We start from the raw sequence: 27,150 nt of genomic DNA on the forward strand, positions 1-27,150 counted from the left end.
GGTCGAGAAGATCCCCCAGAGGAAGGCATGGCAATCCACTGCAGTAGTCTTGCCTGGAGAATCCCCCATGGACAGAGGAGCCTGGTGGCTACAGTCCATGGGGTCACAAAGAGTCGGACACAACTAAGTGACTAACACACTCTCCTGGAAAATGTATTCACAGGACAAATGTCTGAAGTCTCTGAAAAATAAAAAAATCAGTACACGTGCTCTAAATACAACAAAAGCACTGGGGCGTGTTGCCGTCAGGTGAGTGTGTGGTAATGAAGCAGTGTGGCTGTGATTTGGGGTGCACTAGAGAAGACGGAGACCAGAGGAGAACGCCGGTGGCTGTCAGCCTGCTGTACGGCTGCAAACACATGAAGAGAGACAGTCAGGCGAAGCTGACATCTGCCAGGGAACAATTAGCTGTGTCAAGCCCTGAGCCTCTGCTCCGCGCTCTGCAGGCTTTGAGATGCTTCCAGATGTCCCTGTGTTTCAACGCAGCATCTTAACACACAGCAGGAAGAAGGAAGCCGGGGGCGCAAGCTGAAAAAAGTACCCACTTGATTACCAAGTTCAGCTTGGTCCAGGGATAAGAACCACTTCCAAGGAGCTATGGGCCAACATTAGAAGGGTCATGGAACGTATCGTAGAACGCCTCGTTTAATCCCATAAAACCCTATGAGGTGGGTCACATTAAGCCACTTTCATAGGGCTTCCCTGGTGGCTCAGCAGTAAAGAATCCACCTGCAATGCAGGAGACCCAGTTTCAACCCCTAGGTCAGGAAGATCCCCTGGAGAAGGAAATGGCAACCCACTCCAGCATTCTTGCCAGCCAGGTGGTAGAGGTCAGCCAGTTCATGTTCATCACAATGAAAATGCCAGTGTTCAACTGCTATCTTGCCTCTCTTAAAGCTGCATGCAGCGTACAGGGCCAATCCCAAGGTGGAGAGGACCCTCAGATGCGCCCGTCTGGGCACCTGGAACTTTTGTGACAGTCCCTTGGTCCTCTTCCCCCTCAAATCATCTGCCACATTTAATGCGATGACATTTCCCTCCTTACAAATCCTTCTCACAAGGGATTACCTGGTGGTCCAGTTGCTAAGACTCCGTGCTCCCAATGCAGGGGGCTGTGGTTCAATCCCTGGTCAGGGAACTAGATCCCACATGCTGCAACTAAGACCCGGTGCAGCCAAATAAATAAATATTTTTTAAAAAGAAGCTTTACTTTAAAAAAAAAAAATCTTTCTCAATGTCTGGATAGTTCAGAAATACACACTGTATAAAGGCTAGAAAGACATGACGCCTGAGATTTTCTTTAAACCACTTCAGTCAACCAAAAAGGGGGGAAAAAAGAAGAAAAGAGGAAATAGAAGAAGCAAATGTGGAAAAATCTCGACAGTTTTTGAGTTCAAGGAGAGGTTCAGCCTGGATGTAGGGGTGTTCCCTGTGCCAGTCTCTGTATTTGTATACACTCTTGAGCAGTTGACCTTTTTCATTATAATTTAAAAAATTTTTTTCTTTGCTGGAACTCCTGCTCACACATCCGTCCTGGACCTGTTCCTTCTCTTTCTGTACTTCCTCCCTTAAAAATAAGTGTTTTTCCCAAAGTCTTTGCTCACTTCTTCTGAGTCACAACGCTATGGGCTGGGCCTGCCTGTTGCTTTACCTGCGTTCTCTGTGAAGACGTCCTGAGTCTACAGCTTCAGTCATATTTCAAATGTATGTATATCTATATCTATCTATATACATTCATACATATATATTGAGGGAGAGAAATATAACAAAACTCATAAACCTTTCAGCTAATCAGCACTGACATTTTGTCATGTGTTGTTAGTCACTCAGTCACATCCTATTCTTTGCGACCCCATGGACTGTAGCCGCCAGGCTCTTATGTCCATGGAATTCTCCAGGCAAGAATACTGGAATGGGTTGCCATTCCCTTCTCCAAGGAATCTTCCTGACCCAGGAATTGAACCTGGGTCTTCTGAGTTGCAGGCAGATTCTTTACCGTCTGAGCCATCAGGGAAGCCATATTTCCTTCGTATTTTTAGAATCAACGTTTTCCAAATGTCATTAAAGATCCTAACACCCTAACACACCTCTCAGACTCTCCAGACCCACCTCTTCTCCCTGTCTCCCCAGAGAAAACCTCTGTGCTGAACCCAGTGTCTCCAGACTATGTTTACACTTTGACTACATAAGCCTGCAATCTATGGAACTGTTTTGTTTTGTAAATTTACAGAAAGCGAGTTCACTGTCTGTGTTTGTAACTTTTTTCCTTCCACATCGAGCTTACCAGCTCACCCGTACTGATACAGGAAGCTCTGGTTCATGCATGGTGAATGCTGCAGAGGGCGTCAGCAGATGACACAGCACAACTTCTCCCCTTATTCCCCTGTGGATGGACATGTACAAGCGTCCACTTCCCACTGTGCATCACGTACCAACGGCCCTTTAACATGTTACGGTGCTTGTTTGCTTTCCTTACTGCACCACTCAACCCGAAGCAGAGAGTACATTCTTATCTCTACGCTATTTTTTTAGCACATTATGTGAAAGTGTTAGTAGCTCAGTGGTGTCTGACTCTTTGTGACCCCATGGACTGTAGCCCGCCAGGCTCCTCTGTCCATGGAATCCTCCAGGCAAGAATACTGGAGTGGGTAGCCATGCTCTTCTCCAGGGGATCTTCCCAACCCAGGGATCAGACCCGAGTCTCCTGCATTGCAGGCAAATTCCTTACCATCTGAGTCACCAGGGAAGCCCATTCATATCTATTAATGGATTAACTAAAGGGAGGGAGGCAGGAGAAAGGGAGGGAGTGGGGAAGGAAGGAAGGAAAAAGGAAAGGAAAGAGAGAAGGAAAGAAGGGAGGGAGGGAGGTCATAGAAGTCTCCATCATCAAGGTCAGGATCAAAGGACTAGGCAGCCAATGGCACTATTTTGTGGAAATACAGGTATGAAGTTGGCAGAGAGGACTCCATGAGGCATTTTAATCATGATTTATATGCCTGGGATCAAAGAACACCCTCTCAGCGTGCATTATACTCAGTGGAAAAATAGAGTTGTCTCTATTTTACACTAGTACTTAAACAGGCTTCTCATAAAAGCCAGTTAAAGACTAACTTGGATAGTTTTTCAGATGAAGTGAAACAACATTGTCTTAAGCCAGCTAAGCCTAGACAGATAAAAGACAAGACTTTGTCAATTTTAAAAAATAAAAGAGCCATTTATCTTACATGAAGAATGAGTTTAGCCAGAGGAATTGTAATTTGGGAATGCAGCAGACAGCAAGGAGATCAAACCAGTCGATCCTAAAGGTAATCAACCCTCAATATTCATTGGAAGGACTGATGCTGAGGCTGAAGGTCCAATACTTTGGTCACCTGATGCAAAGAACAGACTCCTTGGAAAAGACCCTGATGCAGGGAAAGATTGAGGGCGGGAGAAGGGAGTAATAAAGGATGAGATGGTGGGATGGCATCACCAACTCAATGGACATGAGTTTGAGCAATTCTAGGAGATGACAGGGGACAGAGAGGCCTGGTGTGCTGCAGCCCATGGGGTCACAAAGAGTCAGACACGACTTAATGACTGAACAACAGTGATGCAGTTTTGGCAGACCACAGGCAAATCCAGACAAGGAAGAGAGCTTGCTTTTTATAGAGGAGACGGGGTGCTGGGAGGGGCACAAGAGGTCAGGCAGCTGGCACAGCGGCGGGACTGGCCCCGGGAAAGATCCCCAACATTGTGCAGGAGGGGAAGCCACCTCAGAGAAAATGGGACTGAAAGAAAAGGACTCACTCCCTCCAGCAGGCTAGACTCAGGACCGCACACTGGGCTGCCGTGTCTGCCAGACCAGGGGCAGGGGAGGCTGGTTTGGAGAAAGAAAGACAGAAGGAGTCTCTGGGGAGTTGCAGTAGTCAGATGTCAGAGGTCACTGTTGAGTCATCCCACCATGTGTGTGTGCTCAGTCGTATCCGACTCTTTGCAACCCCATGGACTGTAGCCTGCCAGGTTCCTCCATCCGTGGAATTTTCCAGACAAGAATACTGGAATGGGTTGCCATTTCCTACTCCAGGGCATTTTCCCTACTCAGGGATCAAACACCAGTCTCCTGTGGCTCCTTAGCAGGCAGTTTCTTTACCGTTAGCACCACCTGAGAAGCCCTATATTCTGCACAGCTAAGTGCAAATTTGAGGAGGCGCTGACACTCTGGGCTGCAAGGACAGATATAAACACATCATGTTGTTGTTCAGTGGCTAAGTCATGTCTGACTATTTGCAACCCCATGGACTGCAGCACCGGAGAAGGCAATGGCACCCCACTCCAGTACTCTTGCCTGGAAAATCCCATGGATGGAGGAGCTTGGTAGGCTACAGTCCATGGGGTCACTAAGAGTCGGACACGACTGAGCGACTTCACTTTCACTTTTCCCTTTCATGCACTGGAGAAGGAAATGGCAACCCACTCCAGTACTCTTGCCTGGAGAATCCCAGGGACGGGGGAGCCTGGTGGGCGGCCATCTCTGGGGTCGCACAGAGTCGGACACGACTGAAGCGACTTAGCAGCAGCAGCAGCAGGACTGCAGCACGCCAGGCTCCTCTGTCCTCCACGATCTCCCGGAGTTTGCTCAAATTCACGTCCATCGAGTAGGTGATGCCATCCAACCATCTCATCCTCTGCCGCCATTGGAGAGGCACCCAGTGCCAGGGCTGAACTCCAGCTTCACATTCTGACCCATCACCTACATTTTCAATAAGATGATGCTTAGTTTGAGTTTCCAGATGCATCCAAAAAAAGAAAAACAACAAAACGATCAAGAGATTTTGGGCTCTGGTTGCAGACTGAGAAGTTGTTTTGGTCAGAGAGACACCTGGTGGCCCTTGAGAGAAACCACACGGTCCTGCCAAAGGACACTTCTTTTGCCCCAAGCACGGCACCAAGGAGTGGCAGAGGAAACCCAGCCTCTTCTGCTTCGCAGAGTACCCAGAGTCACTTTTGCAGGGAGGAGGTGGGCCAGAGGGGCACACAGGACTAGGGCTTTGTGGCTGGAGGGAGTGGATTCAAACTCCCACCTGGGTTCTGTGTCTTGGACAGTCACCTTGACTGTTGAAATGGAACAGGGAGGTAAAGAGCTCCTAAGGCCACGGTGAGGGCCAGCTGAGCTGAGAGTGATGGACTCGATGGCGGCACCCATAGTATATGAATGTTGCCTGTCCCCTGACATTACTGGGACCTGGTCCTGGGAGGGACCTGTTGTGAAACTGATCCCTTACCAGGGGCCCCCGTGGGCAGGCAGGCTTTGCTCCCTGAGTGTCCCAGTGCTGTCCACCCACAAAGGACACCCCTCAAGAAATCAAGTCCATGGGGTTTCCTTTTGGGGGGTGGGGGTATTATAACAGCCTCTTCCCCACCTTGATAAATTTCTACATACTTACATTTTTCCTATAAGCTGTTTCACATTCATATCAACAAGAAATAATCACCATTTCCTTTTTGGAGGAAAAAAATGTTAAATTTCCATCAGTTCTTATTTTCATTTAGTCCTTGGATGGCCTTCCATCAGTTTGTGTTTTCCATCTTTTTGAACAGAGTAAAGAGACTCTGGGATTTCACAGCGTTATTTAACGCTCTCATGTTCTATCCTGTAATTTCAGCCTTTGTCATTGTCTTTACACAAAGGAACATGGCAGACAAGCAGACATCTCGCTCTGGAAGGAACCCAAGCAGTGGTGTTCATGTCTCTGCCCACATTAAGGTTGAAAATGAAGAAAGGAGGGTGGTTTCATTCCTAAGAGCTCCACAATTCTTTCCAACACCCACTCAGCATTCCCACACAGTCAGTAAGAGTGGTTCCTTAAAGCATTTCTTTGTATATGCACTCCTCACCTTTTTTCAAAACCAAAGATGCAGTGATAAAAAGGTTGTCTGTGTATAAAACTTTATTAACTCGGGAAGAATTTTATATGTCTTAGGAAACTTATCTGCTGATATATCATTAGGAATTTTTCAAAGCAAAATCCTATAATATAATTCAAATAGCCTTTTTCTAACTCACCTACTTGATTGGCTGATTTTGGCTTATGCTGGATTTTCTTAAAATAAAGGTCATTTTGGGACTTATCTGGTGGTCCCGTGGTTGAGAATCTGCTTTCCAATGCAGGGTATGCAGGTTCAGTGTCTGGTTGGGAACTAAGACCCCACATGCTGCAGGGCAACAGCCCACACACCACAATGACAGAAAGCCTGCATCCTGCAACTAAGACCTGATGCAGCCAAAAATAAATACATAAAATTTAAAAAAATTCAAGTCATTTTCATTATTCCATTGTAAGCTAGCAGAACAATTTGGGAACAGAACTATATTTTGACATGTCAATTTCCAGGTGCCATTTAAGAAAAAAAGAAAAACTAGAATTATTACATTCATTTAATAGGTGATCCTATCACAGTTTTTCACTTATCTTTCCCTGGTGGCTCAGATGGTAAAGAATCTGCCTGCAATGTAGGAGACCTGGGTTTGATCCCTGGGTCAGGAAGATCCCCTGGAGAAGGAAATGGCAACCCACTCCAGTATTCTTGCCTAGGAAATATCATGGACAGAGGAGCCTGGTGGGCTACAGTTCATGGTGTCGCAGAGTCGGATACGACTGAGCGACTAACACAAATATTAATAGTGATCGTTTCACAATTTTTCACTGAGGTCTTAAAGACTGAAAAGTTACCAGGAATGGACAGATGTTATGATTGATTCTGGTGCATGTGGAATTCTATCAGGCAAATTTGCTCAAGTTTTAGAAGACAATCTGTTTTCTAAAGAAATGGACTCCCTTGTTCAGGTAGTATCAACCTTCCCTTTCCACAATGGGATGTGCACACGACATGAAATCCCCACAGCTGGGGCGTCCAGAAGAGGGGCCCGGCACGCCTGGCATGAAGTCCTAAGGGCGCAGGAGGGCACTCAGCACAGCCCGTGCGTGACTCTTCGGCTGTGCGTCACACTGAGCCCCAAGACCATCACCTCGATGACTCTACAGAGAAGGGCTGGTACCAGGATATGACAGAGGGGGAGCTCCTCCCATCCGATGAAGGATTAAGTCACCAGCATGCCCACGAAATCTACAACTGGCGTGTGTGGAGCTACTGCTGTGTGTCAGTGACAACTGCACAAGGTCTATTTCCCTTTGAAGGCAGGTGACCACACATCCCAGTTTGCCTGGGCAGTCCCAGTGTAGGCCGGGTTTCCTGGCGTAATTATTAACAGTACCTCCTTTCACTCTTGCAAGTGTCCTGGTTTGGATGATGAACACTGTGGCCTCACCTCTAGGTATGTCTCACTCAGGACACCCCCACCCACCCCAGGATCTCTCTAGAGCCTTCCCAGCAGAGCGCTTTGTTCCAGACTTTTCCACCCCTCCTCCCACCTCACTCCTTCAGGGCCAAGGATCCCAAAACATCACCCTCCTAATGAAGATGTGTGCATCAGAGAACAGCCTTTCGTAGACAATCACCCTCAACCCCATCTGATGGGGTCCTGTAGTCTGTGCCTGAACCTGTGGGGCTGAGACCCTGAGGGGGTGCTTTCCTGAGCTCTCCCCGCAGACCACTGAGGCGGGCACTGAAGGGAGGGGCTCACACAGAGCTGGGATGGCCCGACGGGGGGCTCTGGCCACCCCCCACCCATTTCTGCCCCCGAAAAGGCACCAAGCAAAGCCAGCACCTCAGTTCTCCCTAAAGACGGTGCCACACCAGCCCACACACACTTCCTTCTCACACAGAGCTGGGCACAGGCAGGTTTTTAGATGAATTAAAAAAAAATGAAATTTTATTCTAAATATAGCATGGAATGTTTTTGAAATAGGAATTCTTCTTTCCTGACCAAAAAACAAACAACAACAAAAAAACATTCCTGACACTTTTGAACATTTAAAAGGTTATCTTCTGTACAATTATATAAATATCTCCATGTCCCTATAAACATAACATTTACGGTCCTAAAAGCTTTTTGAAAAACTGATACAATTGGATTCTTTAGATAGTGATTAGCCTCTTGGGCGGCTGTGGGGGTGAGGGGTGGGGGACGGAAACAGGAAACATTCCCAGAGAAGCAGCTGGGGACAGAGCAAGGACACAACTGGAAGATAGTAGGAAGGGGCTGGGGAAGGAAGACTGGAAACATGAAACCACACCACCACCCTGCACGTGGATTTTAGAGGATAAGATGCAGAACAGACTCAACATTATGCAAATGGAAAGGAGCTATCTGAAGGCAACATGACATGACCTCGTGGTCAAATTTCAAGCCAGGTCAGTGAATACGTCACCTGGCAGCTTTGTTCTTCCAAGAACAAGGGCCTTTTCCTTGTTGCTTATCAAACAAAATATTGATGGTAGAGCCAAGTTAGAGAAAAGACTTCAGGGTCCGTGGACGTGAATTCAGATCCCTGCTCTGGTATGAACACTAGCTGTGTGATCCTGGGCGGGATTCCTAGCCTCTCTGAGCCTGTTTCCCACCTGTGAAATGTGGACAATATTGTATCTACTTTGCAAGTTTGTTGGGAGGATTAGAGGTAAGCGATTAAAAGTGCTTATATCCCCCTGAAAAATAACTGACAATAAATAACTAAAGTGTGTGTGATAAGGACTTCCCCCTTGAAACTGAGAACAGGCTCTACTCACTCAGCCTAAGATTTGGTTAGTATTAGCAGACTCCCACAGGCTCTACCAATCACCACCAAGCTCAGAGTCTGCCGTGGGCCCATTGCTGTCCCTCTGATTATTGGGCAACCATAAAGGCCACTGAAAGTTAGAAACAAGTTCCCTTAGGAGAGGTGGGCACCCCCTTCCTAAGGCACCAGCTCCATGTGCTGGAGTCGAAGTGCATGGTGGGCTGGGATTTCCTCTTATTTGGGTCTCATTGCCCCAGGGCTGCACGGCTCTGGGGAGCACAGACCTGAACCCCACGTCGGACCCTGTGAGGCAACTGTCGCAGCGCAGGCCATGCAACTGAAGCCCCTGAAACCGGGCAAGCAGGATCTTGAACCATGTGCCTCCCCGGGGACCCCACAGGAACCCGAATTTCTCAAGCCTCAGGCTCTCAGACCCTCAGCCCAGCTAGGCAGTGACAGTCAGCAACCGCACTGGATTGTGAGAGAGAAGCCAGGACTCTACGGAGAAGCGGCTTGTGGGCAACCAAGAGAAGCGTGGCGAGCTCTCTGGTGGTCGTGTGGGCGAGGGGTTCAGGCAGGAGCACAGGAGCCCCTTGGAGAGCAGCAGAGGGGACGTGACGATGTCAGCCCTGCCCGCAGACGACGGGGTGTCACACCCCCACTGTTAAGGACAGAGAAGGAAGAGACAGCGCCAGCAGAAAACAAGGGGCCACTTGAGGTACACGGAGGTCTCAGGTATGCGATGCATGCGGGTGCTGTCAGAAAGAACCAGACCCTGAAGTTGTTATGAGCTCTGTGGATGGGCGCAGCGAAGATGCTGGACCCGATGAGACCGGTCGTGTCACAAATGCTAAGGCAGGGGATGCGAGGAGGGCTTGTCCCTCCTCTTCTCAAGGCTACAGCAAGGTGTCCGATGAGCCCACGGGCGTGAGCGAGCACGCCTCCTCCCGAGCCCATGGACCCCGGGAATCGTGCTCCATGGGTGCAGGGAAGAGGTGATCCAGAATATTCGCCCATGCCTGGAGGGGCTCGGCCGCCTGCTGCTGCCGCTGCTGGCTCAGAGCCTCAGCCACGGGGGCGGGCCCGCCGGCGGCTTTCAGATGCCCTGCTCCTCGTCCCGGTCATTCAGGAGCAGAGACCACTTGTCGCCCCTGTCGTTGGCTGCGCCGCTGTGCCGGGACAGCTTGTCAGGCTTGAGGGAGGACAGGGACACCTGGCTGATGTAGCTGACCTGGTCCCAGGGCGAGGCCCGCGGGGAGTCGCGCCGGCGGTCATCCATGCCGATGTGCACGCTGACCTGGGACGCGCTCAGGGGCTTCATGCAGCCGTGCGCCTGCGCCTCGTACAGCGCCAGGTCCGGCTTCCTATAGCTGCAGGGCGGGATTCAAGAGAGCCTGAGCCTAGACACACAGCACCCCCACCTCCCCTTTTAAGAAGCCCCATGCAGTTCAAGGCAATGGCACCCCACTCTAGTACTCTTGCCTGGAAAATCCCATGGACGGAGGAGCCTAGTAGGCTGCAGTCTATGAGGTTGCTAGGAGTTGGACACGACTGAGCGACTTTGCTTTCACTTTTCACTTTCATGCATTGGAGAAGGAAATGGCAACCCACTCCAGTGTTCTTGCCTGGAGAATCCCAGGGACGGGGGAGCCTGGTGGGCTGCCGTCTATGGGGTTGCACAGAGTCGGACACGACTGAAGCGACTTAGCAGCAGCAGCATGCAGCCCTCTCATCGAGTCTTCTACTGACATGAAGTATCTGAGCCTCATGGGTTTTAAAGGAAAGGCCACTGAACTTCTAAGGCTCAGCTCTGCCTGATTTAGAAACTTCAATCCAGAGCCTGGTACATAGTATAGTGCATGCGTGCCAAGTTGCTTCAGTCGTGTCTGACTCTGCGACCCCAAGGACCGTAGCCCACCAGGCTCCTCAGTCCATGGGATTCTCCAGGCAATAACACTGGAGTGGGGTGCCATGCCCTCCTCCCAGGGATCTTCTCAACCCAGGGGTCAAACCCGGATCTTATGTTTCCTGCATTGGCAGGTGGGTTTTTGACCATCAGAGCCACCTGGGAAGCCCCCTGGTACATAGTAGGCTGTTATTAACTCTTATTAAATGAAAACATGAATAAGCATCTCTTGTATAAAACAGAAAATGATAACAAACAGGATTCTATGACCATATATTTACATAAACAGCCCTTGAGCAGAATAACTGGAATAAGCCGTGCGTGGTGACTGCTAAGTGGCAAACTGCTGGCTCAAGGTGGAGAAATCATTATACAAATATACACTTGGCCACATTTGGGGCCTCTGGCTGTGCCCGTGGCAGGTGTCCCAGTGAGAGAGTGAGCCACACACCTGCCCTGGCCCAGGCCCGCCACAGGGACTCACCACTTGAGCTGTAGTGATGAGAGGACCACGGACACGGAGGAGGCTGCCATGGCCGCCGAGCCCATCCACGGCTGCAGCACGACGCCAATGGGTATGAAGACACCTGGCCGAGAGGAGGGCGACACTCAGGCCGTGGCCCAGGGCAGAGAGAGGAGGGCCCAGCCTCGCTGCCCACCCGACGCTGGCCTCCCCCGGGCGGCTCAGAAGGCCCCTGCTGGGTGCTGGCCACGGGCCCGTGGGGCTGACTCAGAACTGGGCGGTGGGGGCACCATTGAGGGGACTGAGTCCCCCACCTGTCCAGATCTTCCTGGGACCGTCCAGAGGTGGCATCACTGGTCTGGGAGTAGCTCCAGGGGACAGGGCACCCCAGGGACCCTCGGGGGCAGCCATCCCGGGGCCCCTCGGAGGTGTGAGCATTGGGACAAGATGCTAATGACCACGGTCCCTGTCTACATGGAAGGTCCTTCCTCGAGGGCATCAAAGCACTTGATAAAGGGTGATGAGACCAGGTCCTGGGACAGAGCCACAAGCATGGGTGGGGACGAGGTCCTCAGCCAGCTCTGGGGCAGGAAGGGCATCTGCCGGAGCCAAGCTGTGGTGGACACACCAATCCACTGTGTGAGGCAGTGCTGACTGCTCGGGCACAACAGGGGCATGCGCGGTGGGAAAGTCATGTTTCAGTACAGGTATCGGGCTTCCCTGGTGGCTCAGTGGTAAAGAACCTGCCAGCCAATGCAGGAGACACGGGCTTGATCCCTGATCTGGGAAGATCCCAATTTAAAAAAAAAAAAAGAAAAAAAAAAGATCTTGGTCCACATAGGCATTTTCCTTGTAGGAGGGTCTGAAACTTTTCCCTGCCTGGTGACACGAGATTCAGTGAGGGAGGGAGACCTTAGGAAGCAGAAAACGTCCATCGCTTTCCATGACTATTCCTGAATCAGGGTAAAACCTGGGTGGAATTAATTCTTAAGATAAAGTTCTGAAGCATTGATCCCTGGGCCTAGCACATAGCAGGCGCCCCATAACTGTTAAGAAAAATTACTTTTCAGATTGTGTGTCTTAATAACTTTCTGGAAAACAAGGCCATGGTAAATAGGATCAAGCACCTTGGCCAGCTTTTCAGAGCGGCCTGGAGTGAATGGAGGCCTGGTTCCTCCCTGAAGTTTCTCAATCATCTTTCGTGCTCAGTCGTGTCCGACTCTTTGCGACTCCATGGACCGTAGCCCGCCAGGCCCCTCTGTCCATGGGATTCTCTCAGCAAGAATACCGGAGTATTGGGTGCTATGCCCTCCCCTGCCCTCTACCTTTAGATACTTACAAAGTGGAACATAAGGAAATGAACTCTTTCCAGAGGCTCCTGGCCACAGCCGGGGTCGAGGGACAGGGCGGTGAGGGCCTACCTGCCGCGACAGGGATCCCGACCAGGTTGTAGATCAGCGCCAGCACCAGGTTGAGGCGTATCCTCCAGACGGTCCTCCGGGAGAGGTGAATGCTGGCCACCACGTCGAGCAGGTCATTCTGTGAGAGAGGACCAGAGGGGAGTGGGCAGGTGGGGGCCCTGTCACCCATGGGACAACGGGGACGGGGAGCCGCAGCCGAGCTTACCCTGATGAGGACGACGTCGGCTGCCTCGATGGCCACGTCGGTGCCCGTGCCGATGGCAATGCCCACGTCGGCCTGCGCCAGGGCCGGGGAGTCGTTCACGCCGTCGCCCACCATGGCCACCCTCTTCCCCTCGTTCTGCAGCTCCTGGACCTTGGCTACCTTGTGAGAAGGCAGCACCTCCGCAAAGACTTTGTTGATGCCAACCTGGAAGGAAGGAGAAACAGCATTCGATAAAGAAGGAAGTACCCAATAACATCCGGTGTTGCCAGGGGGCAGCAGCAGGAGGAGAAACCCAGGAGCCGCCCTACCCCACCCCACAGCAAGCCCTGCAGATTCCGGGGCACACAGCAAACGCACCCCCCGCTCCCGTCCCAATGCCACCCGGACATCCCACCCTCCCAGTGCTCCTCTCCATATGCTGACCTGGTGACCTCTCCAGAGCAGCTGTCATTGGCACCTGTGGGTGGTGCCATCCTACCTGCTTGGTCCTGCAAAGGGCTCTTCTCTTTCCCTAGCCCTCCCCATTCTGACTGGGGACCACCCCTGACTCAGGCCTCCTCTCCCCTGGAAGGTGTTCCTGTCTGCCAGGCTGAGGGGTAGGCTGGCAGCCCCCAGCACACAGTTTACACTTGCCCCTGGGTCACCTTCCTGACAGAACTGTGAGTCCCCTGAGGGCCATGCTCTCAGTGCAGCTTAGTAAGCGCTTGCTGAATGCCTGAGTGAGCTTTAACCAGGGAAAGTGGGTACTCTTGGAAGGATGGCTAAGAGAGGTGCCACTGCTCCCTCCTAAGAACCAAGTCATTTTCAAAAGCAGACAGCTTTACACACATTTCCTGAAGGGCTGGTATATAACTGCCAGGAGTCTGCACTGGAGCCGTCCCCACGTGGCAGGCCAGGCAGGCAGGCAGCTGTGCTGCCCTTGTGGTGCAAACTCAGAGCCAAGTGCAGAGGGAGACCTACTGGGACCCAGGAGCCAGCTGGTGCAGCCTGAGAAGAGCTGGGCGGCAAAACACTCCCTTAACATAAAGATTGCGAGTGTTTATCACAGCCCTAAAGCTGTGGTCTTTCTTCCTCACTGCTGAGTCTGGGAAGTAGAGAATGCCATAACTGCTTCTCTGGGGCTGCAACTGGCTGTGCAGAAATGATAGCACCCAGGCTCCAGCGATGTGGCCTTTGGGGCAGCAGCAAGGTGGTTCCCTGTGGGCTCAGCAGATCAGAGCACATGGAGAGGAAAGCCCCAGTGGGGAGAAAAGACCAGAGCAAAGCTGAGTGCTCCATGCACTGCTGCTGCTCTTGCTAAGTCGCTCAGTCGTGTGACTGACTCTTTTATGACCCTACGGACTGTAGCCTGCCAGGCTCCTCTGTCCATGGGATTCTCCAGGCAAGAATACTGGAGTGGGTTGCCATTTCCTTCTCCAGGGGACCTCCCCAACCCAGGGATGGAAGCTGCATCTCCCGCATTGGCAGGCCGGCTCTTTACCACTGAGTCACCTTTCTGCAAACTGTTTCTGCCAGCTTTAAATGGCTTTTAATTTCAGAGGTGGGAGACACGCCAGCCCCTGGCCTGTACCTGCGTGGCAATGGCCCTGGCTGTCTTGCGGTTGTCCCCGGTGATGAGCACCACGTCCACACCCATGCTCTTCAGCGTGTGCACGGCCAAGGCAGCCTCCTGCTTGACCGAGTCCGCAATGGCGATCATACCGCACAAAACACCTGCAGGAGACACCGTGGCTGAGCACACACCACAGCCTGGGCAGCTGAGGAGCAAGGAAGACTTGGTGACTGGGAACAGTGTTCATAACACCATGTCACAGACCAAAACAAAACGCCAGATCATATGACAGGATACAAAGTTTTGATTTTGCTTTTTAAATTTATATACATTTCTAGATGCACACAAAAGTCTGGAAGGACTATCAGAAAGTTGACAGTGGCTCCCTGAGGGGTGGGATAATGAAGGATATTCCATTTTTTCCAAAGTTCTCAGAATTTTCCACATTTTCTGTAAGGAACATCTATTGCTTTGTGGAGTGTGCGACTCATAATAACTCAATAACTGTTAGCTGTTAAAACATGAGACATACAACAAATGCTACTTGAAAAGTAACAAATGTCCAAACATCTAGAAAATCCATCCTTCCTTTCTGTCTCTTCCTACAGAAGAGTTGTTAGAGGTTTTTTTTTTTTTTTTTTAGTGATTCTACAGACTGACACAGGAAGGTGTGCAGGAGCTGAGGTGTGAAGGAGAAACGAGAGTGAAGGTGTGTGAGAGGCATTTTTAATTGAGTCAATTCCAGCTCTTGCGCTGAGGGGGCAGTGGGTTTAAAGGACTCGGGAGAAGGAGAAAATAGAACTAAAAATAACAGAGAGGAACTTTTTTTTTTTTTAAAAGGAAGACTCGATTTCTGCCTGACGTCTCCAGCTTCCCTTGAGAGCAGAGGGCAGGGGAGCGGGGCGGTACCGTCGATGGCCACCAGGATGGCCGTCTGGCCCTTCGTCTCGTGGTCGGTCATGGCGTCACGGACATCGCTGGTGACCGTCAAGCCGTTGCGCCTCATCCATTCCCGGTTTCCGATCAGCACAGAGAAGGTCTGTGTGGCCACGTCTGCTCGAAAGAGGGTGCGGTTATTCCCACAGAGCCCAAGGTCACCGTGAGAAAGCACTAAAGACCACGGGGTCCTTCGCGTAGCAAAACGTCCACTTGACGGTTCTGGAAAAACCACAACCTGGAAAGTGCCTCTCGACACCAGCATTGAAGGACCAGGGGGGAATAAAGGACAATTAGCATGCAGAACCATGGTGTGAATTAAAGTGTGTGAGGGTGTTACAAACATATTAAATACCGCGTAGTGTACCTACTGGCCTTTAGAGGTGTCTGCTGCTGTTTCTACAGGGATCAGAGCAGTTAATTATATGTTCAGCACCAAGAACAAGAATTGACTAGACTCATCTCTGGCTCAGTACAGACAACACAAGGTGAACCAGCCAACAACCAGCCCGTGTGTGTGAACCATTGTGAGGTTACCCCTCCTAAAAGGGCAGGTGAGCCTTGCACCTGTCACCTCTAACTCAGATGACACTGACAGGCAGGTCCCTGGAAAGCAGAGGAAAGGTCATCAGGGGCTCTAAATTGCTAGAAGGTGGGTAACAATAAAATCTAAATCAAGATTTAACTACTAATATACTTAAGAGCAAAACTCAACCTGAGTGTTTTTGGTTTGAGGCTTTGGTTCCACTCTTATGTTGATGGCCAGCAAGCCACCCTTTAAATAACCAGGGCCAAAGCAGCTGCCCCTCCAGTGTCCCGTCTTCCTTAGGCAGACCATGTCCACCTCTGTCCCTGACTGCTGCTAGCTTCGTAAATACGTCATATCCCATCAGAGCCCACCACATGGAGGTTTCCTGGTTAGCAAGAACAAAAGTACTCCCATCGGTCTACCCTGTAGCTGACGAGAAGCAACACTGGCTTGGGATAAGAAAGAGGAGACTCGAGATTAGGGGGCAGGTAAGCAAACTCCGACTCATTGGAAAAGACTCTGATGCTGGGAAAGATTGAGGGCAGGAGGACAAGCGGATGACAGAGGATGAGATGGTTAGATAGCATCACTGACTCAATGGACATGAATTTGAGCAAGCTCCGGGGGATGCTGAAGGACAGGGAAGCTGGCGTGCTGCAGTCCATGGGGTCGCAGAGTTGGACATGACTGAGCGACTGAACAACAGAAAGCAACCTCTGTGAATTTTAAGTCATACGCTGCTTTTGTCTGCCATTAGCATCGAGCCACATCAGAGGACACGAGAGAAGCTGCAGGCTGCCCTGGGAGGCAGACAGGTGGCACACCAGCCTCGAGCCAACCCTTCTGCAGGTAGGAACCTCGGGGTGAGCCTGGCGTGGCCCCTCTGTGGTTGAACCCAGCCCCCGGCAGACAGAGCAGTGGAGACCGAGGCCAAGGATACCTGTTTCTGTGGGGTCGCTGCCGACTCTGTTCAGGTGAGCGGTCGGTGGGCCCTGCGGGCGCTCGCCCTGGGTGAGGATGTTCTCCACGCTGCTGACTTTGCAGCTGATTCCACAGCCAGGCACTGCCTGGAAGTCCGTGCAGCACCCCAGGGTCTCCGTGCCAAGTTCCTGGGGGGCGCAGGGAGAGGAAGCAGAGAACAGGGGTAAGTTGAGAGGGAGGCAGGACAGGGGTGGGGTGCGGGCAGCAGGGAGAGCAGCAGCTGCTGGGAATTAAGGGAGGGACGGTGGGAGAACTTCCCGGAAAGGCAGAGAGAGGGACTCAAGCCAGCAGCTCTTTTTCTCTCATCTGACATGGATGTTTAAAACAGCCTCAACTTTGGCCACCTGATGTGAAAAGCCGACTCACTGGAAGAGAGCTTGATGCTGGGAAAGACTGAAGGCAGGAGGAGAAGGGGGCGACAGAGGATGACATGGTTGGATGGCTTCGCCGACTCAATGGACATGAGTTTGAGCAAGCTCCAGGAGTTGGTGAAGGACACAGAAGCCTGGGTGTGCTGCCGTCCATGGGGTCGCAAAGAGTTGGATACGACTGAGTGACTGAACAACAAATTCTCTCCTAGAGTCTGGATGCCTGGGCATCCCGAGCAGGATGCGGTCCAGAAAGAAGAAAGGCCATGCACATCAAACACTTCCATTTAAAGGTTGGGGGCGGCGGGGCTGAAGGTGCCAAAGTGGGGGAAGATTTTATTTTTATGCTGAAAATAATTTCATAAAAATGATAGAATAGGTAAGATAACTAACTCTTCTGAGGTAACTGCCTGTGCACAGACCCTGGGGGGGAAGGGGCAACGTGGCAGGAGAAAGGAGGACCTGGGCTTATTCCGGTAACAGAACAGAAGGGATGCCTGGGGTGAGCAGAATCTTTCCTAAAACATCAGGAGGTCGAGAGGGGAAACAGCCGCACTCTACACAGAGGACACAACACGACATGAGCGTTCTGGAAGACTCCCTGTCCAGGAAGAGTTGTCAGCTTTTCCTCAAGGCGTCCATGTCACCCTTCGACATTTACTGGTGATTGTACTGTCCAGACAGTTTACACGTTGTTCAGGGCGATATTCCAGCACATCCCTGGGGCCTCCATGTTCAGATTGAAAACAGAGAATGCTCACCTGGCCCTTTCGTCTGGAGAGATCAAGGGTGATGGCTCGCCACTAACTGTGCCAACAACCCACAGGCCTCTGGTCACTTCTGCAGCTTCACCTCCATCCCAGGCGTTCCCCGTGGAGTGGACTTCTCCTGCCCTCGCCCCAGCACCCCATCCATTTTTGTATCCTTTGCATGAAATGCTCATAAAGGACTGAATCTGTATGTCTGTCTTCCTCATTCGACCCTCAGCTCCCAGCAGGCAGAGTTCGCATCTTATTAATTCTTACTGTCCTGAGCTCAGGTGCTCAGGGAACGCCTAATGAATGACCCTGAACACTGAACTGCTTTGTGGTCATCTGGAAACGGGACAGGGGACCTGCTGCTGTGACCTGCACCCCCACCTGCTCCAGGGGGGAGGCTGCTCAGCCGTTTCCAGACTCACACACCAAAGTGAAAGTGTGAGTCACTCAGTCGTGTCCAACTCTTTGCGACCCCAGGGACAGTAGCCCGCCAGGCTCCTCTGTCTATGGGATTCTCCAGGCAAGACTAGTGGAGTGGGTTGCCATTCTCTTCTTCAGGGGATCTTCCCGACCCAAGGATTGAACCTGCGTCTCTTGCATCAGAGGCAGATTCTTTACCATCTGAGCCAATCTCTTTAAGTACACGTGCCAAGGCCCCCTTCCAGAAGCAGCCGGCTCGGGGGGCCAGGAGCATCGAGGAGGAAGGGCGTGTGTGGAGGAAGGAGCTGCAAGTCTTTCGGGGCAACTGGTGGGAGTGGGGAGCCGGGGGGAGCGAGGGCCCAGCGACACCCAGTCCACCTACCTCTTTACAGTATCTGGTGACCGCCACACCCAGCGGGTGCTCGCTGCTGGCCTCCGCGGTCCCCACCACAGCGAGCACCTTCCGCAGGGGCAGCGAGGCCACGTCCACAAGCAGGAGGACCCGCGAGACTCTGGGGGCCCCATGGGTAATGGTGCCAGTTTTGTCGAACATCACGGTCTTTATCTGCCGGAAACAACCACATCTCAGTGACCAAACACAGATGGGGCTCTCAGAGCCCTCACCACCTCAAGGCAGAACTTCACCCGACCCACCCCGAGCAGGCAACAACACTCCTTCACGCCCTGTAACAGAATCCTCTACGCCCATCCCAAGGGTTAACCTCTCCTGCTGCAAAAAAATTAGCTCCCTCTCTGGCTAGTTCTCAAAAAAACTCCACAGAAGCTCTCTGATGTAATGGGAGGCGGTATGGTACCCTCCCCAGACAGTAACACCATGCAGACCTCTCCTGATGTCACGTCAGGAGGGCGACCCCGGGGGCCTGCCCTTCTCCCTGTCCACCCTGTCTGCCGGGCCAAGCACTGTTTTCTCTGGCCTGCATCAGTGCAAAAGCCTACGGAGAACAGCGTTCTCCAGCTCCACGTTCAAGAAAGGAAGGGAGTATTCCCCGGCCATAATTACAAGTAACCACAGAGCCAGCCTGGGGACCCGCCCTCCTTGGTCAGCAGCAGCCTCGCACTGGTCTCTACGGGTCTGGGCTTGGCCATACTCGGCTACTGCGCTTAGACAGCCCGAGTCCACGGACACGGTCAGCCCTTGCTGGGCTCAGACTGTGCCCCGCAGGCTCGACTGTCCCCCATTTAGCAAACAACAGACTCCCCTTCTTGTTTCTGACTTCAACACCATTAACGGGTCTTCCCTCAACTATCCTGGCCAGCTTTTAGTCCAGCCCCTACTCTGCCACCAGGAAGATCTTCCCAGCCTGCGATCATGCAGGTGCTTGACCCCGCTTCACCCCGTTTTTTGGTTAAGCTGTGGATCCTGGACTAAATAAACCTGCAAGGCTCTTCAAGGCCCCATTCTCCACCTCCTTCCTTCCTCATTAGCTTCATCTCCTGTCAGTCTCTCACTCCATGACTGTCCTCATTTATTTATTCAGAAAATAACTGTGGGGTGATCTCCACGTGTCAGGCTCTGGCTAAGACACTGGGGACACAGTGATGGGGAAACAGTCACAGTCTCCAGTCCTATGGAGTCTGGGACCAAGCATCGCAACCTCCCAAGTCCCTTCCATGTGCTGGTCCCATGGCTGGACAACCTTCCGGTGCTGTCAACTGGCAGGTCTCAGACCTTCCCTGACCACCTGTGGTCAACCCCTGTCCCATCCAACACACACAAATCTATGGTCAGGCCCCTCATACTGTCCTCACGGCAGCTCACACTCTACAAGGCACCTGCAGTTTACCTGCCCCAGGTCTGTCTGTCTCACTAGACTATAAAGTCCTTGAGAGCTGGGGCGCAGCACGGGACCCACACACAGTAAACACTTAACAGACAGCGAAGAAATAAAGGGAGGACGGAAGGCTGGGGTTGCTGGCTGAAGGGAGATTCTTCACAGATATTGCTGCCCGCCTCTCCACCCCAAGGTCCTGGGACCCACCCTGGAGCCCAACCACCTGGGCATGAGCCTGGCTCTGCATGTCTGAGCTGCAGGACCCCGGTAAGACACCCGGGCCCCCCTGCACCTCCCTCACCTGTAAAATGGAAACCAGCACCGGCCTCTGTGCCATCACTGAGATTATTTATACACATTCAGTCCTTTAACCGTGAGCTGCTGTGGTTCCTACGTCATCCCCAGTGTGTCGTGGCTTCTGTTTTACTTAATTAGCAGGGTTTAACGAGCCCTCTTTCAGGTTTTTCTCATTTTCAAATTCAAATTTGAATATGAAATGTCAACAAGTACTGTTTTCATGAGGGCTAATTAAAAAAAAAATTGCACAGTTGTGCAGCTACAAAATCACCCCACCCGAGACCTCAAAGGGAGCAGGAGGGAGCCGACCTTGTGGGCCATCTCCAGGGGCTTGCCTCCCTTGATGAGGATGCCGTTCTGGGCGGCCACCCCGGTGCCCACCATGACGGCCGTGGGCGTGGCCAGGCCCAGAGAGCAGGGGCAGGCGATGCAGAGCACCGTGATGGACGTCTGGAACGCGAACCGCAGGACCACCTCTGCCTGGGAGATACCCTTGCTGGGAGCCTGACGAGAGGGAAGAGACGGCGGCGGGGTGAGAGTTAGATGAGGTATCACACAGAACTCTGATCACAAAAGAATGTCTCACTCTGTAATAACCTCTATGGGAACAGTATCTAAAAAAGAGTGGATATATGTATGTATATATGTAACCGATTCACTTTGCTGTACAGTAGAAACTAGCACAACATCGTAAATCAACTATCTTCCAATAAAAATTCATTAAAAAAATAAAAAAAGAACATCCCAGTGTAGTCGGGGGTTCGGGGATGGCTGGATGGTGCTGGACTCAGGACGTGCGGTGTGGCTTGCTCAGGAGCCGCGCTATCGCGTGGTTCACATCACTGCCTCACATCCCACCTTTCCAACCTGATCTTCAGGGAAAGGCATTATGAGAGGAGAGAATTACACAAAAATCCTCAATAGGGGAAGAACACAGACTAGAACTGGACCATGTGTGTCCATGTCATGGCCCTGACGGTGTGTCTCAGCTTCCTCACATACAAAATAGAGATAATAATGCCCATCTCGCAGGTTTTTGTAAGGATTAAATGAGATAATATACAGTCCATGGGGCCACAAGAGTTGGACACGACTTAGCAACTAAACCACCACCACATATAAATACATACAAATATAAATGTACATAAGACCACACCTGACATAGAAAGAGAAGCTTCTGAGAAATTGTAACCATTACATACATTATCATTATTATTTTATTATTATTATAAAGCTTTAAAACATTATAGATTTCCAGGGAATTGACTCTAAAGTAATAAACACATGGGAACAGATATGAGGATATTTCTTGTAGCGTTTTTTCATAAAGGCAAAAAACTGGGAACAACCAATAGGGGATTGGTTAAGTTGTAGGTATGGCGTGCATAATGGAATATTATGTGGATGTTAAAATGATGATGTACACATACATTTATTGACATGGAAAGATATCAGTAACATTGCTGACTTAGAAAAACAAGCACAAAATGGCATGTGTTATTTAATTAGTGTAAAATTATCTGCCTTTATCTCTACACAGCCCTTCAACAATCCTGCAAAGATGTTCACCAAAGTATAGGGGTTTGGAACCATCTTTATTTTGTTCCATTTTTCACCACTGTTTCCTTTATAAATCACAAGCCAAAAAGAAAATACAGGTCTCCTTCCCAGTTACCTGGTGACACACATGGGTGTGATTATCTGCAATCTACCATCTTGAGTGATCTCAGTTTATCTTTCAAAATGGCTAGTGGCTCTGGTGAACAACTGAGAGATGCTGTAGTCACTTAATTACAGTCAAATGTATGTTTTCTAAATGGAGGATAAAGACCACCATCTCTTCAGCTTCAATCTAGTCTTTGAAAGGTGAGATTCTAAAACAAGATATATTAGTAAGGGCCATTCAATTTTCACAGAAACAGTTCGATTTAGGAAGAAGGGCATGCTGTTTAACCCATCATGTGATGTTTTAGAGGTAAAGATGGGTGCTTTTTCAAAGCCAGGGATTCCTGTCAAAATTACACCTGGCATTCTGAGGGAGGTGGGGTGCACTTCTGGAGGGGAACATGAACCCTATCCCTACAAATGGTTTTCACAGAGCAGAGTAACAACAATGTCTGAAAGAAACATATAGTACCTCCGGTGCCAGCATCCTCCCTGATATCGCAAATAAAAACAAAAGAAGCAAAAGTAAGACAGAAAGGCAGGGATCAGCAGGAAGCCACCCATTCCAACTTGTTCAGGACTGAGTTTCCCACGGCCACATGCCAACAAGATGCTCTCCCACAAAAGCCAGAATTTCTGGCAGTCACATGCCATAATAACCACTGGTAGGAAATTCTAGGAATACAATCACAGGCTTCTCTTATAAGCACAGAAATCTCCTTAGGTGTCGGAAAGTATCTAACTTGGACACCTTTCATTTTAAGCAAGGAAATGTGAGGGACGAAATGACATCTAAGTGAACGACATGCACCCAAGAATATATGATATGCCTCTATAGATAAAAATGTTTTTTTTAAAAAAATTCATTCTGTATTTACAGTTTCTTATTTTATGGCTTTAAGGCAAAATATATATTAGAATAGGCTAAGTCTGAGATATTTAAAAAAATAAGGGAAAGCGTTGTTCTACTCACTGGGCAGTTATCAAATGCTATCTGTATTTACAGTTTCTTATTTTATGGCTTTAAGGCAAAATATATATTAGAATAGGCTAAGTCTGAGATATTTAAAAAAATAAGGGAAAGCGTTGTTCTACTCACTGGGCAGTTATCAAATGCTACTCCCAGTGGGCCATCAGCTTTTTCTATATATCAAGGTTTCTCAAACTCAGCACTACTGACATTTGGGGCCAGATAATTCTTCATTGTGGGGGCCTGTCCTGTGCATTGTTGGCTGTTTAGCCACATTCCTGGCCTCTACTTATTAAATGCCAGTAGCCCCCTACCTTAGTCATGACAACCAAAAACATCTTCAGACACTGTCAACTAAAATCACCCCCAATTGGGAATCACAAATATACACAGTCATTTCTGAAGCAGAAAAAGGTTTCTTTTTTTGGCGGCGCCATGCAGCATACAAAGCCTCAGTTGCCCAACCAGGGGTCGAACCCATGCCCCCTGCAGTGGAAGCGCTGAGTCTTAACCACTGGACCGCCAGGGAAGTCCTTGAAGCAGAAACTTTTTGTAATTTTTTGAAATTTGATAAAATTGTATTTCCAAAGACAGTATTTTTCTTCCACTTTTTAAACTCAAAAATGTATATCCCACTGTTTCATATATAATGTTTAGTAATTATCAAAAAGCTAATAGCATTACTTGGGAAGCTGCAAGGTTAGATTTATATGGACTCAGCCAGCCAAAAAGATATTTTTCTTAAAACTGCTTAAAGAATATTATCATGCTATTGAAACTGCATGAAAACTCCGGGAGATGGTGAAGGACAGGGAAGCCTGGCGTGCTGTAGTCCATGAGGTTGCAAAGAGTTGGACACGACTGAGCAACTGAACAACAAAAACAATAATTGAAATCGTGACTGATGTGACCTATCTTCTACGATGTGTGCTTCATAACCTCAAAAATGGCCAACAGTGCAAAAATGCAAATGCTTTAAGCATTACAGCTGACAGCCAGCAGTGTTTGAAATTATCAGAAAGTAAAAGGTGTCTTTAGTGAATAGAAAAAACCTGCAGGAGTCAAGTGACTGATTGATTGTCCCACCCTGGCTGAGGTTGTGGTGCCAATAAATGAAGCAAACAAATGAGTTGTCATGGGGAATTAAAGCCCAATGAATCTAAGACATGAAAAAACAGTATTAATGGCAATTGATTATTTAAAACACAACAACCACACTGCTCACAGCATTCAACTTACAGGAAAGTATTTCTGAACAACACCAAAATCGATAAAACCGATTACAATCCATACCACCAACGTCACAGTTGAAATGATGATGATAAATGGGACAAAATATCCACTAAACCGGTCAGCCAGTTGCTGAATGGGTGCCTAGGGAAATAAAACACCAAGATCGTGGGAAGTTACAATCTCTGAAGAAACAGACTGGCCATGGGTGCACAAGGACTGGGATCCCTAGCTCCCGCATTAACTACAATTATTAGTCAATCTCTCTAACTCAATACAATCTGCCTGATTCTGTGGGACTCTTGGAATAAAAGCAGGGAGCTACAGTTATACCGCTTTTAAAGTGCTTCAGTACCTTGGACATCTGGGCCTCCTCCACTAGCTTCACAATCTGGGCCAAGGTGGTGTCACTGCCCACGTGGGTGGCGGTGATGAGCACAGAGCCATGGGCGTTCATGGACCCGGCGATCACCATGCTTCCAGGCTTCTTGGTGACGGGCATGGCCTCTCCTACAGGTGTGGAGGAGACCAACGTTACGTGAGGTGCCCAGTCGGTGTCCCCAGGGCCCAGGCAGGGCACTGACGCCCACCCAGAGGGACCGGGTCTGCACCTGTGATGAGGGACTCGTCGGCCATGGTGTTGCCTTCTAGGACTTTCCCGTCCACGGGAAACTTGCCCCCAGGGACCACCTTGATGATGTCACCTCGTTGCACCAGCTCCATGGGCACCTGCTCCTCCCTGCAACAGAAGCCGCTCAGGTTACACTCGGGGCTGCGCATGGGAGCCCGCCCCCCTGGCATGTCACCTAGGTCAGGTTCTGGACACTCCACTGGCTCTACTCCAAGCAGTGGTCATCACTTTATCTACTGTGTACAGACTGAGTCAATACTGTGTAGCTGCTTAGTGCCGGGCACTGTCCTAGTCCCTGGGGAGATGGCTGTCAGCAGGACAGCCAAGTCCCAACCCTCGTGAAGTCAATTCCGTGGAGCAAACAGACCAGCAAGATAGTTCCAAGACTTAAACAAACGCTATGCTGACAGCGAGGTGACTGAAGGGCTGTTTTCGGCAGTGGGGGAGGAGGAGGGAAGGGGACAGGTCTCATCTGAAGATGACATTTCAGCTGGATAACAAGAGGACCCAACATACAAGGAAAGAAAACTCAAGGGAAAGGGACTTCCCTGGTGGTCCAGTGGCTAAGACTCCACCCTCCCACTGCAGGGGGGCTGGGTTCGATCCCTGGTCAGGGAACTAGATCCCACATACCACAACTAAGAGTTCATATGCTGCAACTTTAGATCCTGTGTGCAGCAACTAAGGCCTGGTAAAGAAAAGAAAATTTAGGAGAAAAAGAACAGCTAATGCAAAGCCCTATGGAAGGATGGAAGGGGCCTTTGAGAAACAGGAAGGCTGCAGGCAGGACTGGAAGGGTTTAAGTGAAGCAGACAGAACCCGGACCATGTTGGGTCTTACAGAGCAAAGTGTGGGCTTTGGACGTAAGGTTTTTAGTGGGAAAGTGACACCGGTTCTCATTTTCAAGTCACGTCTCTGGCTGCTGCATGAGAATGGGCTGTAGGGGCAACAACAGAAGCTGAGAGAGGAGTCAGGCTGTGGCAGCCTCTCAAGTGAAAGATGGCCTAGGCCGAAGGTGCAGGGAAGAGAGACCCAGGAGCTTTGGGGGCACAGGGTGTTAGAAAGACGTGCAGATGCGCTGAATGCCTAAAAAAGCAAGCATGAGCTCTTCGTTTCAGGTTGAGCAGCTGGGTGGATGAGAAGGCGTTTAATGAGATGGAGATGCCTATGAGAAAGCAGTTACGGAAGGAGGGGAACAGGAAAGGAGAGGAGATGAGGTCTCTGGTCTCACATGGTAAGCCAGAGATGCTCGCCTGACTTCCATACAGATGTGGCCAGTCTGGAAAGTTCAGTTCAATTCAGTCGCTCAGTCGTGTCTGACTCTTTGTGACCCCATGGGCTGCAGCAGGCCAGGCCTCCCTGTCCATCACCAATTCTAGCAGCTTACTCAAACTCATGTCCATTGAGTCGGAGAGTAGGGAGTGAGAAACTGGATTTGAGCTGAGATTAGAGGTCAAACCGGGAAGCTGTCAAAATACAGACAGAATCGAAAGTCTGAAATGGTAAGAGCTTCCCCAGGAGCGTTGCTGGAAGAGAGACCTTGCCCCTGGGACACCCCATCTTGACAGGCTGAGCAGGTGAAGGGCCCACAGGAGGGGACACCCATCCCACGGCATTGAGCCTGCGGACGTTGTGGACATCGACGCAAGCATGTGTAAAATTCATCACGCCCTACACTTGGGATTCATGTTCTTCAGTGAAGGTAAGCGACAGCTTAACAAAAAAAGAAAAAGAAAAAGTTTTAAAGGGACAGAAAAAGAGGGGAAATGCTGGCGAGAGGCTGAAATGAGCATTAAATGAGAGCAATGGTGGAATTTGGTTCATGGACATGACTTGATGTCTCTGGCAAAAGTGATTTCAGAAACCAGTGGAGGAGCAAGGAAGGATGGAGGGGGCTGAGAGACTGCAACAAGACAGGAGCTGAAGGCAACCTGCAGAAGAAGTTCTGCGTCTCCCTGAAGTCAGAAGTGAGATCACAGGCTATAGGGGAAAGTGGTGGGACCAGAGCAGTTTCTGGGATGCAAAGAAGGCCAAGAAATAACCATTAAAATGAGGCTGACTGAAGATACACAGAAGCCTTTTTCTGTAAAAATGCCCATGTTATGAAATACGATTTAAGAGTCAGTTTGTGTGTGCGTGTGCTTAGTCGCTCAGTCATGTCTGACTCTTGGTAACCTCATGGACTGTAGCCTGCCAGGCTCCTCCATCCAAGGGATTCTGCAAGAATACTGGCAAGAATACTGGAGCTGCTTGCCATTTCCTCCTCCAGGGGATCTTCCAGGCCGAGGGATCGAACCCGAATCTCCTGCACTGGCAAGCAGATTCTTTACCACTGTGCCACCAGGACAGCCAAGGAGTCAGTATATGT

The 27,150-nt window shown here is 50.2% G+C and overlaps 1 protein-coding gene across 11 annotated transcripts in view; it reads right to left on the reverse strand.

Annotated features, from left to right (window-relative positions):
- Nucleotides 1-7,783: 7,783 nt before the first annotated feature.
- ATP7B (ATPase copper transporting beta) overlaps nt 7,784-27,150 on the reverse strand; it is a 70,485-nt gene continuing 51,118 nt past the window's right edge. For 8 of the 11 annotated variants that reach the window (XM_081547630.1, XM_081547629.1, XM_081547627.1 and 5 more), the window contains 12 exons: nt 24,763-24,890; nt 24,507-24,661; nt 24,161-24,295; nt 20,596-20,790; nt 18,579-18,761; nt 16,610-16,778; nt 15,114-15,257; nt 14,223-14,365; nt 12,653-12,856; nt 12,448-12,565; nt 11,048-11,150; nt 7,784-10,027 (listed from right to left, as the gene is read on the reverse strand). In XM_081547630.1, the coding sequence (XP_081403756.1) occupies nt 9,754-10,027; nt 11,048-11,150; nt 12,448-12,565; nt 12,653-12,856; nt 14,223-14,365; nt 15,114-15,257; nt 16,610-16,778; nt 18,579-18,761; nt 20,596-20,790; nt 24,161-24,295; nt 24,507-24,661; nt 24,763-24,890 (1,951 nt within the window). In that variant the 3' untranslated portion in view covers nt 7,784-9,753. The remainder of the gene's footprint in view (nt 10,028-11,047; nt 11,151-12,447; nt 12,566-12,652; nt 12,857-14,222; nt 14,366-15,113; nt 15,258-16,609; nt 16,779-18,578; nt 18,762-20,595; nt 20,791-24,160; nt 24,296-24,506; nt 24,662-24,762; nt 24,891-27,150) is intronic. The other 3 variants (XM_081547634.1, XM_081547631.1, XM_081547635.1) reach the window with 2 other exon arrangements.

This window comes from Giraffa tippelskirchi, chromosome 12, assembly GCF_054371585.1.
Source record: "Giraffa tippelskirchi isolate mGirTip1 chromosome 12, T2T-mGirTip1v1.2.pri, whole genome shotgun sequence".
Classification (NCBI taxonomy): Eukaryota; Metazoa; Chordata; class Mammalia; order Artiodactyla; family Giraffidae; genus Giraffa; species Giraffa tippelskirchi.